The sequence below is a fragment of the Schistocerca piceifrons genome, chromosome 1, assembly GCF_021461385.2.
Source record: "Schistocerca piceifrons isolate TAMUIC-IGC-003096 chromosome 1, iqSchPice1.1, whole genome shotgun sequence".
In the NCBI taxonomy this organism is placed as follows: Eukaryota; Metazoa; Arthropoda; class Insecta; order Orthoptera; family Acrididae; genus Schistocerca; species Schistocerca piceifrons.
Genome location: NC_060138.1, coordinates 848,337,560 through 848,352,185, shown reverse-complemented (window position 1 = coordinate 848,352,185; position 14,626 = coordinate 848,337,560). Strand labels below are relative to the sequence as shown.

The 14,626-nt window shown below is 38.6% G+C and overlaps 1 protein-coding gene across 1 annotated transcript in view; it reads left to right on the top strand.

The window, feature by feature from the left end:
• LOC124775883 (glutathione S-transferase theta-3-like) overlaps window positions 1-12,191 on the top strand; it is a 91,571-nt gene extending 79,380 nt beyond the window's left edge. The window contains exons 10-11 of the mRNA XM_047250720.1: window positions 9,320-9,500; window positions 11,672-12,191. Of these exons, the coding sequence (XP_047106676.1) occupies window positions 9,320-9,500; window positions 11,672-11,835 (345 nt within the window). The 3' untranslated portion in view covers window positions 11,836-12,191. The remainder of the gene's footprint in view (window positions 1-9,319; window positions 9,501-11,671) is intronic.
• The last annotated feature ends 2,435 nt before the right edge of the window (window positions 12,192-14,626 follow it).

The following is a 14,626-nucleotide window of genomic DNA, read 5'->3' as shown; positions in this document are numbered from 1 at the left end:
CAATATGAGGTTGTGACATTGTGAAGTGAATTCCTCATCAGATGACATGTCGATATGCATGAGCAGTGTGACAACAGAACGACAGCTTCCACCCACGTGGTGGTTGCTTACTTATGAGAGGTGAGTCAGAGCATGCTGAATGGTGAGCGGCTTGCCAGCAGCTACATGTTCTTGGGAAGACGGTGCTTTATGTCAACCCGGCAGATGGGCTGTCTTTGTCTGAGGGTGGGAAAAACCTAGCCATTGTGAACCAAGCGAGCTGCCTAAGCAGCATAGGATGGCAGCTCTCAGACAGACTGTAAAATTGGTATAGAGGCATTTTGTGTTGTTCACACTAGTTGTGAAATTTCATAAAGGAATAAAAATATTGAGTAAGTAAAAATGACAAATTAAAGGTAAAGTTGAGATTAAATTACTGGCTATCAGAGTTCTAGTACAGTCAGTGGTTCCTGAGCTACAGCTAGTGAAAAATACAATACATTGAAATTAATAAACTCAGTGCTATGACACTCAGTGAGATGTATATAGAGAGATCTCAGTGAGAACTATCAACAGATAGACTTACTTGTATTATTTACATGTTTGTTTAGCAGTGGGAGGCTGTCACTAATTACCATACCCTGAAATTAATCAACTCCTTTAATAAAATGGATATGACACTCATGAAGTTCTCAACAGATAGATCTTGGTGAGAGCTATTTACAAATATATTCACTTACATTATTCACAAGTCTAATTAGGTGACAGGAGACCATCACTAGTACCACATTTAATTACTTTTGAGAAGCAACATAATTATCAGAACATTAGACATAGCAGCATGCACCAATATTAAGGCCTAGTGATCAGATTAATATATAAATGTCTATGGTTTTATGTAAATTAAGATTAGAATTATATGATGTGTATTATCAATAGTACAAATTATATGAGAACCAGAAATACAATATCAATTCTTGGTCCATAATTGTAAGGAGGGGGATTTTTCCCTTAGGTAGGTTGCCCTACTTATTGTTTCAGCATAAAATCAAGATGTATTTTGACTTCTCAAAGATTTATATGGTGTTAGTTAGTCAGTTAAGCTCGAGAGGTTCTATGATTCACCACACTCTGCACATTTCTTAGGATAATGAAACAACTGACTGAACTTTTCCAGTTGTGTTGACCACCCCACTTAAAAATCTGCCCTGCTTCATAGTTATTCAGGGATATTTACAGGTGTTTTCAGTGAACAGTATTTCCACGAGCAGAATGCAATGCTTCACAGTGAGAGCTAACATCCCATGGGGACATGCGGTTCCTCTTCATCAAAATGTCTTGGCTCAAACTCGTCTAGGGGATGAACTGCACATGTTGCATTACATGCCCTAAATTATACACTTGACCTTTGGTTAAATTGTCTGGCTGCTGGCAAGTTTACGAAATACAAAGTTAATATAACATATAGTAACAGTAATAACAATATCAGGAACTAAATTAACAACCCATAAATGATATAAAATTTGAAATTTTCCTGGCGAATCAACTGTTTTGAGGAGAAAGCACTTGAATCAGCGGTCTGTAAACCAGCTGTTTTTGGGAGATACGTCAATGACACTTTCATAGTGTGGCCCCACGGAGAAGAAAAGTTAATGGAGTTTTTTCATCATCTCAGCTCCATCCATGAGAATATTCGATTTACTATGGAACTAGAGAAAGATGGCTGCCTTCCATTCCTGGATATTTTGGTTAAATGGAAGAGTGACGGCACTGTGGGACATTCTGTCTATCGTAAGCCCACTCACATTGATTTGTATTTGCATTCTTCAAGTTGCCATCACCCATCCCAGACCATGACTGTACTTAAAACCCTTGTACACAGGGCACACACGGTGTCAGATGCAGAGAATTTGCCTAAGGAACTGGCACATTTGAGGACAATGTTCAGGGACAATGGGTACTTGACCCAGCAAATTAACAGGGCCTTCTCAACTAGAGCCAGGAACCCGGAAATGGATAAAGAGGCGAATGCGCCAGCCAAGTCCCTAGCTTTTCTTCCCTTTATCGGAAATATCTCCTTCAAGATAGCAATGATTCTTAATAATTTTCATGTGAAAGAGGTTTTTCGTCTGCCATCTAAGATTTCGGATTTGCTGGGATCGGTGAAGGAGGATTTGTTGCTGCGGAATGCAGGAATTTACAAAATACCGTGTCAATGTGGTATGGCCTATATAGGACAGACAACGCGTACAGTGGAAGAGCATTGTACAGAACATCAACGTTCCACTTGCCTACTGCAACCCAGTAAGTCTCCAGTTTCGGAACATTGTATTTGTAACGGACATCCAATTGAGTATGGCAAAACTTCGATTTTGGCCACTGCAACAACTTTTTGGGACTCTATTATCAAAGAATCAGTTGAAATACACATGGGAAATCTAATGAACCGTGACAGTGGTTACCAATTGAATAACGCATGGAATACCGTCATCTCCGAAATTAGCTCAAGACGAAGATGCCAGAAGACTTCAATAGCTGCGGCCAGTGACAATACCGACAGCAGATGACCTATTGTAGTTCCACCAGCGAGGGCGCTGCCGCTGGGAGGTGTGGCCCTTCTGCCTCCGCAACTGCAACGCATATGTGGCAGTACTATCAGTGCACTATGTAAGCTGGAGAGGAGAACGTCTTCATCGGTCCTCGTTCAGCTCACCTGAAGATGGCTGGCAGTTGTCCAGCCAAAATATCATACAATGAAGTTTAAGACGACCAGTTGCAAGCCTGAAATCTTTTAGAACAACCCATAAATGATGTAGGCCATGCAGTTGTTATTTGGTTAGAAAAATGTTTATTCTGAAATCAAACTGATAGCAAAAGTGGTTGTATTTAGAGTTACTGTTACACTTGAGCGTGTATCCATTTGATACAATTAGATCATTCTCAATCTCATCACAAAACACAAGTCCAGCACTTCACCTACTTGACTATGCGAAAAGTTGGAATTCACACCAGGCTGCTCACTACTTAGAGACTAAGTTCCATGATACCACACAACGTGAAATTTTCTAAGTTGTTCCACTTCCTAGCTACCTAAAGACCAACCGGCTGCTTTCATGTCTCCACCAGCACTGTCCACTTTGGTGTCTCCAGCCTCACTGCCCCTCTGCCCGTCTCCGGCCGTGTTTCTCGTGTGCCGAATACCCTCGCTCAACTGATTAGGGCAATTCCCTTTCCTGAACTGTTCATCTGATTGGCTACAGCTGATTCTACATTATTTTACATTTTAACATATTTAAATAATCAAAGCTTGACCACTTTCACGTTCTAAATAAAGTAACAATAATACCCATTACATAATAGATGTTAAATTCATTTACATAAAACCAATACAGTTTCCTTCTTAACTTTGAATGTCATGGCCAGTAGCCTTGCACCAATGTGCTTGCTGATAAATAAAGAACAAAAGTAACTATTATGTACTAAACTTTACAACAAATATTCTATTACCTAATGATTCAATAAGGTGGCATGCTGCCGTTGTTCAATGTGTTTTGTGTGGAGGAAATGATGATCTGATGCTTAAGTGAAAATACTGATAATTTAAATTTACTGCATCTTTTAAACAAATAAAATTACAGAGTTGATATTTACAACATTTGTCACTTTAATGTTGTGCTTCTGTATGAAATGTCAATCGTTAAGATCGACCAATGCATTCAGATTTTAGCATTCAGCTCTTTGTTAAAAGACTTGTTAATTTCACTTTAACAGTAAATCCTAAACTATTATAGATATGAGCAATATTCAAGTTTTATTGGGATCACCATGAAATTTTATGGAGGATGACAGATTAAAATTACTGTGGCTTGATTCCTTGCACCACTACGGAATTAAATAGTTTTCATAAATTTTTGCCTTTATGGCTGATCATAGGTCCACTATATTTAACACTGCTACGTCTCCTTGGCCACAAAAGCCTTCTACTGGATTTCCCTATGACGTAGGTTTTTGTCTGTCTCACTTGCACACTACAGCACTTAGGCCTCAATAGACGCCTGTGAGTTTCTACATCTTGTGGTGAATCTGTGCCCTTTGTAGTGCACAGTCCTGGTCAACAGAGTTCATTTCACAATTCCTGTAGGCTGACTCTTTCGGCCGTATATTTAAATGAGAGTGCAGTGCTCATTAACTCACAACAGAAACCTCTTTGACACAGATTACCCAAAAACATTAAGCAGTTATATGTGCAATACATTCCACTGCTGGAGTAAGACTAAGACCCTCAACATTAATAAAGTAAACCACATTTTATTTGAAAACGCAAGGAAAGAGCTGAAATGTTACAAGGCAAGATTCTAAAGTTGCCTTTTTTTTAATAACTCATTTGGAAATTGATTAAGATGGACCTACAGTCACTGACAGCAGTAATTCCAGTTGTGTTCAAAACTGATTGTCATTGAAACTCAGCAAGGTCTCAAAAGAGAGGTCTCGATGAGAGTTATCTACAAATATATTCACTTACATTATTCACAGGTCTGTTTAACTGAGAGGGAGCCATCGCTAGTACCATATTTGATTTCTCTTGAGGAGCTACATAATTATCAGAATGTTACACATAACAGCATGCACCAGTATTAAGACCTAGTGATCAGAATAACATATAAATGTCCATGGTTTTATGTAAATTAAGATTAGAATTATATAATGCTCCTCTGACCCTGTCAGGTAGGATCTATGCCATTTTTGGTATAACTGATTCGGCTTCTTGGAAGATGTGCCATGCAATAAGAACTAAGTTTGGTAGGAGGTGCACATAATTTACATTATCTCAAAAGGCAAATAGTGATCTACTCATAATATTTTTGAAGGTAAGTGCATTGGACAATAAGCTTGATGATTTCCAGGAGGCATCAGACCAATACTGTATAACACTGCCTGTAGTCTTGATAATGGCTCATGTTCAGCATGGAAGAGTGTCAACAAATTTCCTCAGGTACGCCTTATCCAGCTGCAGCCACTCTGTGATGATGATTAGATTGTGTTGGTTGCTACGTTTCACTGGCTGTTCCAAATAGACATCTTTTACAGGACTGAAATCTGGTGATTTAGTAGGTCAGTCACGATGTGGTAATATGCCCAAGTGTTTGTCAAACCAGGAACATATGCTTGCAGCCCTGTGAATGTGGCTGATGTTATCTTAGAAGACAGGAGGATCCCCAGCATATTCATCATGAAGATGTAGAAGAAAAGACATTTCTTGGACACCGAAAATGTTGAAATAAACATCTTGGCTCGTGTTCATTCTAACCTGAATGAGTGAGCTGTAGTCATGGTTTGAAAAACGCCCCCAAAACACCACAGAACCATCTCCAGCCTTAACTACATCATCCCAACATAGAGAGTTAAATGCCTTAATGGGCCATTGGTGCCCTCAGAGTCTTGCATTATTTGAAAGGGGGCAAAATCAAGTGTTATTAACCACACTTCATATCCCCACTCATCTACTGTCCAGTTCCTTTATTGTTGGCTCATTTAATATTAGAAGCTGAACGAGGTATGGCTACATAGTAACAGGACTATTGCTATTGTTGTTGTTGTGGTCTTCAGTCCTGAGACTGGTTTGGTGCAACTCTCCATGCTACTCTATCCTGTGCAAGCTTCATCATCTCCCAGTAACTACTGCAACCTACATCCTTCTGAATCTGCTTAATGTATTCATCTCTTGGTCTTCCTCTATGATTTTTACCCTCCGTGCTGCCCTCCAATACTAAATTGGTGATCCCTTGATGCCTCAGAACATGTCCTACCAACTGATCGATCCCTTCTTCTAGTCAAGTTGTGCCACAAACTTCTCTTCTCCCCAATCCTATTCAGTACCTCCTCATTAGTTATGTGAACTACCCATCTTATCTTCAGCATTCTTCTGTAGCACCACATTTCAAAAGCTTCTATTCTCTTCTTGTCCAAACTATTTCTTGTCCACGTTTCACTTCCACACATGGCTACACTCCGTACAAATACTTTCAGAAACGACTTCCTGACACTTAAATCTATACTCGATGTTAACAAATTTCTCTTCTTCAGAAACGCTTCCCTTGCCATTGCCAGTCTACATTTTATATCCTCTCTACTTCGACCATCATCAGTTATCTTGCTCCCCAAATAGCAAAACTCCTTTACTACTTTAAGTGTCTCATTTCCTAATCGACTACTGCTATTAAAAAAAAAATTATAGACTTTTGCTATAAAATTTTTTATTTCAAAAACATATATATACAGTTATTGTCACCCTCAAGATACTCCGCACCTCTATCCCTACAACACTCCATTTGAATTTTCAATCAATGGAAACAGTGCTGTAAGTCTTCCTATGTTAGTGTGCCATTTATTTATTTATTTTTCACTGCTTCAACAGGCTGAAATCTTGTTCCTTTTGTACAGATTTGACCTTGGGGAATAGATAAAAGTCACATGGTGCGAAGCCACATGGATAAGGTGGGATTCTAACACTGATATGCTGTACTTCACTAGAAACCTCTTAACAGATGATGCAATGTGAGCATGTGCATGTTCTTGATGCAGAATCCATGACCTGCTCTTCCACAATTCGGGTAATTTGTTTATTATTTTCTCGTGGAGTTGAGCAACAAACTTAAGGTAGTAATGTAGATCAATAGTTTGACCTTTAGGGACACAGTGAAGACTTACAATTCCATGAATATATATATATATATAAAAAAATCATCATTGCTTTAAGTCTTACTCTCGGTGGAATTGGGCCCTTGCAGTACATGAATTAGTACTTACTTTCTGGATCATAAGTGAAAAATCAAGATTTTTGTCATGTTCTCTCTCTTTTCAGAAATTATGATCATTTTCAATGGTATTCAAAGTGTCACAAACACTTCTCTCATGTTAAATGAGTTATGTAAAATCTCTTGCAGATTCTTTGTTGATTTTTACAGTTTCAGCAATTGATCAGATATTCAACCATTGTTCAGATCAAATCACATTACCTACTTTTTCTATACCATTATTCATTTCTGATGTTGAAGGGCGTCCCGGGCCTGAGTCATCGTCTATGTCTTCTTGGCCATTTTGGAAATCCTTGAATGACTAAAAAAACTCGCTTACATGACAAACGGTCTTCATCGTACACTTCTTCTAGTGAAAGTTGGGTTTTAGTAACAGTTTTTCTGTGTTTCATGTGAATCTTAACAACGGTTTTTTTGGTGAAATAAAATAACCGCTTTTAAACAAACGAAGACCATGGCCACACTGATTTGTCTACAGACACCAGAGATGCTGCATTTGACTGAGAAGGCTTCACTCTTCACAGCTATTCATCTTTCATCTTTGGTACGTGCATACTTACTCTGTAAAGCATTGAATCTGTTATTTTATAGCCACACCTCATAAGTGCCTTTTGTGATGCACCCAACCCAAATGTCTGTTGCATGTAGTTCCATTCACAATATTTACACAGAAACTAATGGGGACAAATCATGACACTCGTCTCCAGTTCTTGTCACATATGATATTCTTAGGAACGCTGTTCTTATGCTGAGTTACCTGGCTGAGGACATGCACTATTACTTGTAGGCATGTTAGACAGACAGCCTTGATATATCAACAAATTGGGCAAATTCATTCAGAGTGTGATCATTAGCATGTCAAAACAAGGCAGCCACTTCCTGCCAGTCTGTCACATTGTCACGTCAACCCGTCTTACTGCACTGATTCCATATAACTGACATGTGTATATAGAGAGCACATGATTGCTGTGACTCACATCTGAGGTGAAGGGTCATATAACCACATGGTACCAGTTCTGTAATATCTACAGTGCCCCAAAGAAACCAGTGAGCCCTTTTAAGGCGATGACTAATATGATATCTTTTCCAGTGATCTTACATTACTTTGATACTTAAAAGGTGAGCATATTTCATTTACATATGCAAAAAAATTATGTGTGTTATCAGTACGATTTCTGAGTTAACGATCTGTAAGCCCATCCTCATATGATTAAATCCACTGTAGCAAACAAATTAGAAAATGAAGTTAGAAAATCGTGGTGCATATCAACAAAAATAATTATATAAACTTAAAAAAACTACTTACTCAGTTTTGATATCAAAGCAATTTGTTTCCTTACAGAAGTTCATATATTATGTTAATGAGTGTATTGCATATTTGCATTTCTTCTATATCTTAATTTCAGTAAACTAACTTAAATGCAACAAATGTGTTTTGTAAGCTACTTCTTGGGTTGTTTGTGTTTAGTGTAATCCAGGCATGCATTAAAGCAGATGCATGTGAGAAACTCCCAAAAACTTCTCTCACTCTGACCCGTGGAAATGATTAACAGCATATGACTGTTCTAAGATGTTCGTTTTCTTCCAGATTTGACATGTTGTAGAATTTGTTATTCCATGACAGACTGTGTAGTAATCAGTAGGAATTGACAAGGTGCTGACTTCTGGAAATGACAATTTATGCTCATGAAATATAACTTGTTTCCTTCTCTTCTGATGTAGAAAACAGTATTTTCTCTTCTCATTGAAGCATTGATGTTTATGGATGAACACAAGTAAAGTATACCATGCCCCTTTGAGTCTGCTACATTCATTCTACCATGTTTAATTGAATGTAGTCTCAGCAGGCTGCCACAAGTCTTGTTTGTGTATAGGCAAAAGGTAAAGTATTGCTGTTACCATGTTGAGCAGCAAGGAGCACGGATATTGGCACAAGAATTGGGAGCCAAGTGTTCTACAGTCATGATAATATTGTGCTTATCAAGGAGAAGAGGGACGGGCACAAAAGTGGTAACAGCATCTGGCAACACTGTTGGCCTGATCCTTTTTCTGCAGCAGTGATAAAGACAGGTATGAGGAGGTTAACTAGAAAGGTTGAGCCAACATGACGACTGCCACTGTACTAAGGAAATGATTTCATTTTCTGTGAACAGTTTGACAGCCAAATGCGAATTCTACCTTGATCGCTAGTTTCATAGTATTTTGCATGATACTTGACAGTGCTAAATCTACATCCTACCCTACTCCTTGAAAATTTTTATGGTATTCTGCAAATTATCACATTTTAGGGCAACAATGTATGGAGAAACAAATTGTAACAAGAAATTACCACACCAGTCAAAAATGAATTGTTGGAAAAACTGTGTATATGTATATATGTCTTGCAGTTTTGCTATACTGAAGCAGTGCTTTTGAAAAGCTAGCATATTGTGGCTTAGATACCTAACTTCTTGTATATGTGCATCTGTATATGTCTCTTAATACCTATCTTTAAACTATACTAAATGAATTTTTTTCCTCAACAGTTTATGCTTCCAGGAATCAAAGGAACGCCACCTAATCCTGAAACAGTGGCTAGACGAGAACGAAAAATGGTAGAAACATTGAATGAAGTAGAAGAGATCTGGCTGAACAACAAATCATATTTGGCTGGAGACAAAATCAGTATTGCTGATCTTCTTGGAGCATGTGAGATTGAGCAAACTAGTGAGTATTACCTTGTGGAACACCAATAGTGAAGACTGGACATTTAGTTAAAAGAATGTAAATAATATGTGTAAATAATTGTTTAATGGTTGAAAATGAGTAGTTATAAGAAAGGGGATGAAAAAGAGATCTCTGTCACTCACTCCTACTCTACAGGGATCAAGAGGGCTCAGCCAATTGGGGGAAATCTGATGCTCTCTTCTGTAAACACTCGCTACAGATAATGCATCCTCTTCCATTACTCTCTTTTATTGTTGTTTCTTGAAAATGAATCCTGTGGGTCACACTGCAGTTATTAAAGATTTTCTACTACAAATTGCATATATTTTTCTTTGTTTCTGTTTCAGTTTGTAACTAATGAATGTTTCTTAAGACTTCATGGGTAAGTTATGAAGTAATACACTCTAAGAAGGGGAAAAGAGAGCGAGGGGGGAAGGAGGGGGGAGGAAGAGAGGGAGAGGGAGGTGCTCCACGAAAAAATTATTCAAATGAGACAGAAATCGATAGGTGTGATGTAAATGTACAAACAAACAAGTGGTTACAATTTCAGAAAAAGTGGATAATTTATTAAAGAGAAAGAGCTTCACAAACTGAGCAAGTCAATAATGTATTGATCCACCTCTGGCCCTATGCAAGCAGTTATTCAACTTTGCATTGGTTGACAGAGTTGTTGACTGCCCCCGTGAGGGATATCATGCCACATTATGTCCAATTGCCATGTTAGATCAACAAAATCGTGAGCTTGTTGGAGGGACCTGTCCATAATGCTCTGAACATTCTCAACTGGGCAGAGCCCCAGTGACCGTGCTGACCAAGGTAGGGTTTGGCAATCCCGAAACCAAACAGTAGAAACTCTCGCAGTGTGCAAATCAGCATTACCTCCCTGGAAAGTAAGCCTAGGATGACTTACCATGAAGGGCAACAAAATGCAGTGTAGAATATATCTGTGCTGTAAGGATGCCGCAGATGAGGACCAAAGGGGACCCACTATTAATAGAAATGGCAGCCCGGACCATCACTCCTGGTTGTCAGGCCGTATGGTGGACAACAGTCACGTTGGTATCCCACTGCTATCCAAGATGCCTCTAGACATGTCTTTGCTGGTTATCTGGGTTCATTTTGAAGCCGGACTCATACTGAAGACAAATCTACTCCAGTCAACTAGATTCCAGGCTGAGAACATGTCTGTAGATGCACCGGAAAGGGGTGGGATACCAACCTTACTGTTGCTTGCCATACAGTACAACAGCCAGGAGTGATTGTCTGGGGTGTCATTTCTTTTCATAGCAGGACCCCCATGATTATCTGCAACACCCTCACAGTACAGCGGAACACTGATGATATTCCACAATCTGTTCTGTTGCCCTTCGTGGCAAACCATCCTGGGCTTACATTTCAGCAAGATAACACCCACCTGCACATGGTGAGAGTTTCTACTTCTTGCCTTAGTGCTTCCCAAACCCTACGTTGGCCAACAACGTTTCCAGATTTCTCCCCAATTGAGAATGTTCGGAGCATTATGGGCAGGGCCTTCCAGACAACTCAGAATTTTGACAATCTAATGTGCCAACTGTACAGAATATGGCAAAATACACCTCAGGAGCATATCCAACAACTCTGTCAATCAATATCAATCTGATTAACTGCTTGCATAAGGATGAGAGGTTTATGAACATGCTATTGACTCGCTCCCTCTCTTGAATAAATCATCATTTTTTTCTGAAATTGTAATCATTTGTGTGCCTGTACATATACATCACATCTACCAATTTCTGTCTGATTTGGATAATTCCTTTGCGATGTGTCTTTTCTTGTGAATAATTTCAAATAAAGTGAAATAGATATATTTTTTTGTGAATAATTGCAAATAAAGTGAAATAGATATAAAGGGTTGTACCCAGTAGCAAGCAAAATAACAGCAGGTATAAGTTTCACAAATAAACACTTCATTTGGAGAAGAGAGGAAGATGTGTAGAGTTGTTATACCTCTTAAGTGACAAGGTCTGTGCTGCCTCTCATGATTAATTTCTGTGTTACACATTACTTGTAAAGCAACTCCTCAACATTAAAACTGTATTTAATACAAATTATAATAGTAGCATACTAAAGAGATACATTTTCTAATTCAGTGTGGGCAGATTGTGGTAGCTTTTTAATAACTATGTTTCTAGGAATGGCAGGCTACAATCCTTGTGAGGGGCGTCCAAAACTTGCTGCCTGGTTAGAGCGAGTTCGTCATGACACACTTCCGCATTATGACTCAGTTCATGCAATAGTTAGAAAGGTAACAGAGAAGTATGGAGGTGTGGCACCTGCTTCCTTCTCAAAGCTGTGATATTGAATAACAAATTCTAACATTGAAAAATAATGGTACATGGATTTATTTTTATCTTTAGACTGACTAACGTTTCGGTTATTGAGCACTGTATGTAACAACAGACTACTTAAAGTATTCAAAAATTATATGGGTTGTTATGCCACAATAAAAAAGTTTATTGGCTTATTATAATGTTACACTGGGTTGTAGGGCCTTGTTTATAAGAATATGTAGTTGATTCCATAGGTGCTAACATCTGTGGAGTTGATGTTTGCACTATTTTTGTAGTTTTAAATACCTAAACAGAAAATATACTCAGTTGAAGCATAATTTTGTATCAGTGAAATAAAGTTTTATGCAATACTTCTGCAATATTGTACTGTGTGTTCCTTTGCACTGTGTACATTGTTTTCAGAAGATAGAACAGTTTTTCAATTGCACTCCTGAGGCACTTCTTCCCTTTCTTATGAAGCATTAAGGCAAAATGGTCTGTTTGTTTTTCAGTTGAGGGAATATCACTACTGAAAGGGCAATCCTGGGCAGTACATTGGCTGACCTAAGTCACTGGAAAACATAAATCAAGTGGACTGTGTAGCAATGGAACTTGGCCCTCACATTATGAATAGTTTCAGTTCTGTCATTCCTTTCTTAGGGTGAATTAGTTTTGTTTGTAGGAATTGAGGGTATCAGGCTCAGTTCGAGACAAAGTTCCACCACAAACAAAAATCCTTGGAGATTGTTCATACTGAATGTTGGAAACTGAAAGACTGCAATTAAATGGTGGGAACTGAGGTATGTTCAAAAACGTGTGGACAGTTATTATCAAACAAATAATCATTTGGCACTTCTTTTCAAATTTATTTTTCTTGGAACCATTAGCATGAGATTGTTGTGGTGTTCACATTACTGTTTTAATTTGTAAGAAATTATGTAAAAATAATCTTTCCTCCAACAGTGATAACATACAGAGGAGGTGTGTTTTCACATTCAGTATGGTATACTGGAACATATTGATAAAGGCACCCTGTTACTACTTTGTTGATATGACTTGAGACATGATAACTCTGATTTTCACCAGAGGTATAACTCAGAGACAGAAATAGGAGCTGGAGTTACTTTCTTTAATATTTTCTTTTCATAATAACAATCAATGCTGATCTGCACCAGCACAGATGGATTCAATCAGGTGAGCTATGAATATCTTGGGTATGTATTATCAGTCAAAACGAGAAAGCTCCAGCACCTAAATAGTTACATTGACACTGATCTAGTTGCAAAGTGTCCCAAGTGAATTCTGAACATGTTAAATTCCAAGTACCATGTGAACTATGATACGTGTGTGGTACCCTCACCTTGTAGCATGTTATCCTCCAGAAGTGAGCTTCATTTTTTACTTATTCCCATTTACCCATTGCACCAGCAAAAGTGAGAGAATCTTATTACCATACCTTCAGGTTGTCAAAGAACTGTTTTGGCATTTTTTGCTGAGGAACTGTGTCATACATGTCGCCCCATATGCAAGTATATATGTTATACACTGCCTATGAGATATTTTGTCTGTTCTGAGGACTCAGAGCATGCTAGGCTGCTTTGTGAATGTTAACACCTCATTGGTGGAGGCTGGTGGATCAGGTTGGTGCTTGCATCTCTATTGTGTGCAGCTCTATGGACTGAAGATTGCTGTCGCTACTTCTGAGGAAGGACGCAAGTCTCACTGAGTGATGAGGGAGCCATTTACAACTACAGTTAAGTTCCGTGAGCGTTTATGCCGCATATCAGGCAACTATTTAAGGTAACCTTGTCATATTCCATCCAGGCCTGGAGTGAGGAAAATTTATTGTCTTCATGCCTCCATCATTCCCTAATCCCATCTGTTACATTAAAAATAATTTGTCCATTTTGGGTGCAACAACTGTAAAACATGAAGGAGAAACCATAGAACAGATGACCACCAACAGCTGGAAGAAATTTTTTATTTTATTTTTTATTTATTATTTTTCTAAATTTTATTTTATTCTAGAATGGAACTGATATTGGTGGTATGTCCATTATCAAGTGGCAAGCAGGTAACCATTAATGTAGACAATGCACGTATGAGGGTTGCCCAGAAAGTAATGCACCACACTTTATTTCTCAGCTGAAAACAATGCCAGGAATGCAAAAACGTTATGTATGTATTATTTGAAGGCTCCTGAGTGAGCGCGCCAAGTTTCCATCACTTCAAACAGTGTAGCTGCAGGACAGTTTCAAAATGGTGTCTGTAGGTAATATACATCACAAGCAATGCGCCGTCATTGAATTTCTCACTGCAGAGAAAGGAACTGTGGGGAATATTCAAAAACACTTGTGCAAAGTCTATGGAGCATCTGCTGTTGACAGAAGTACAGTTAGTCACCGTCCACAGCTGTCACACCTGACATGTTGCAGCCAGCTGATGATGTCATTCGCGAAGACAGATGCATTATGACTCAGCAGTTGGAAGACATTTTGAGGACAATCAAGGGGTGATCGACACAGTGAAGCACTGGCTCTGCCACCAGAACAACGATTGGTACAGACAGGGCACACATGCCCTTGTTTCGTGCTGGAGGAAGGCCATAGAATGGGATGGAGATTATGTGGAAAAATAGGGTGTGTAGATAAAACACATTTCTTTTGTGTGTGTAATTCTCATTATGTTCAATAAAGAATTGTTGAAGGAAAAAATGTGGTGCATTACTTTCTGGGCAACCTTTGTACATTAAACGTGAAGAGATGTGGAAAATTTGTCACGTCATGCTGGATACATGCACATTTTTTGCATTAATAA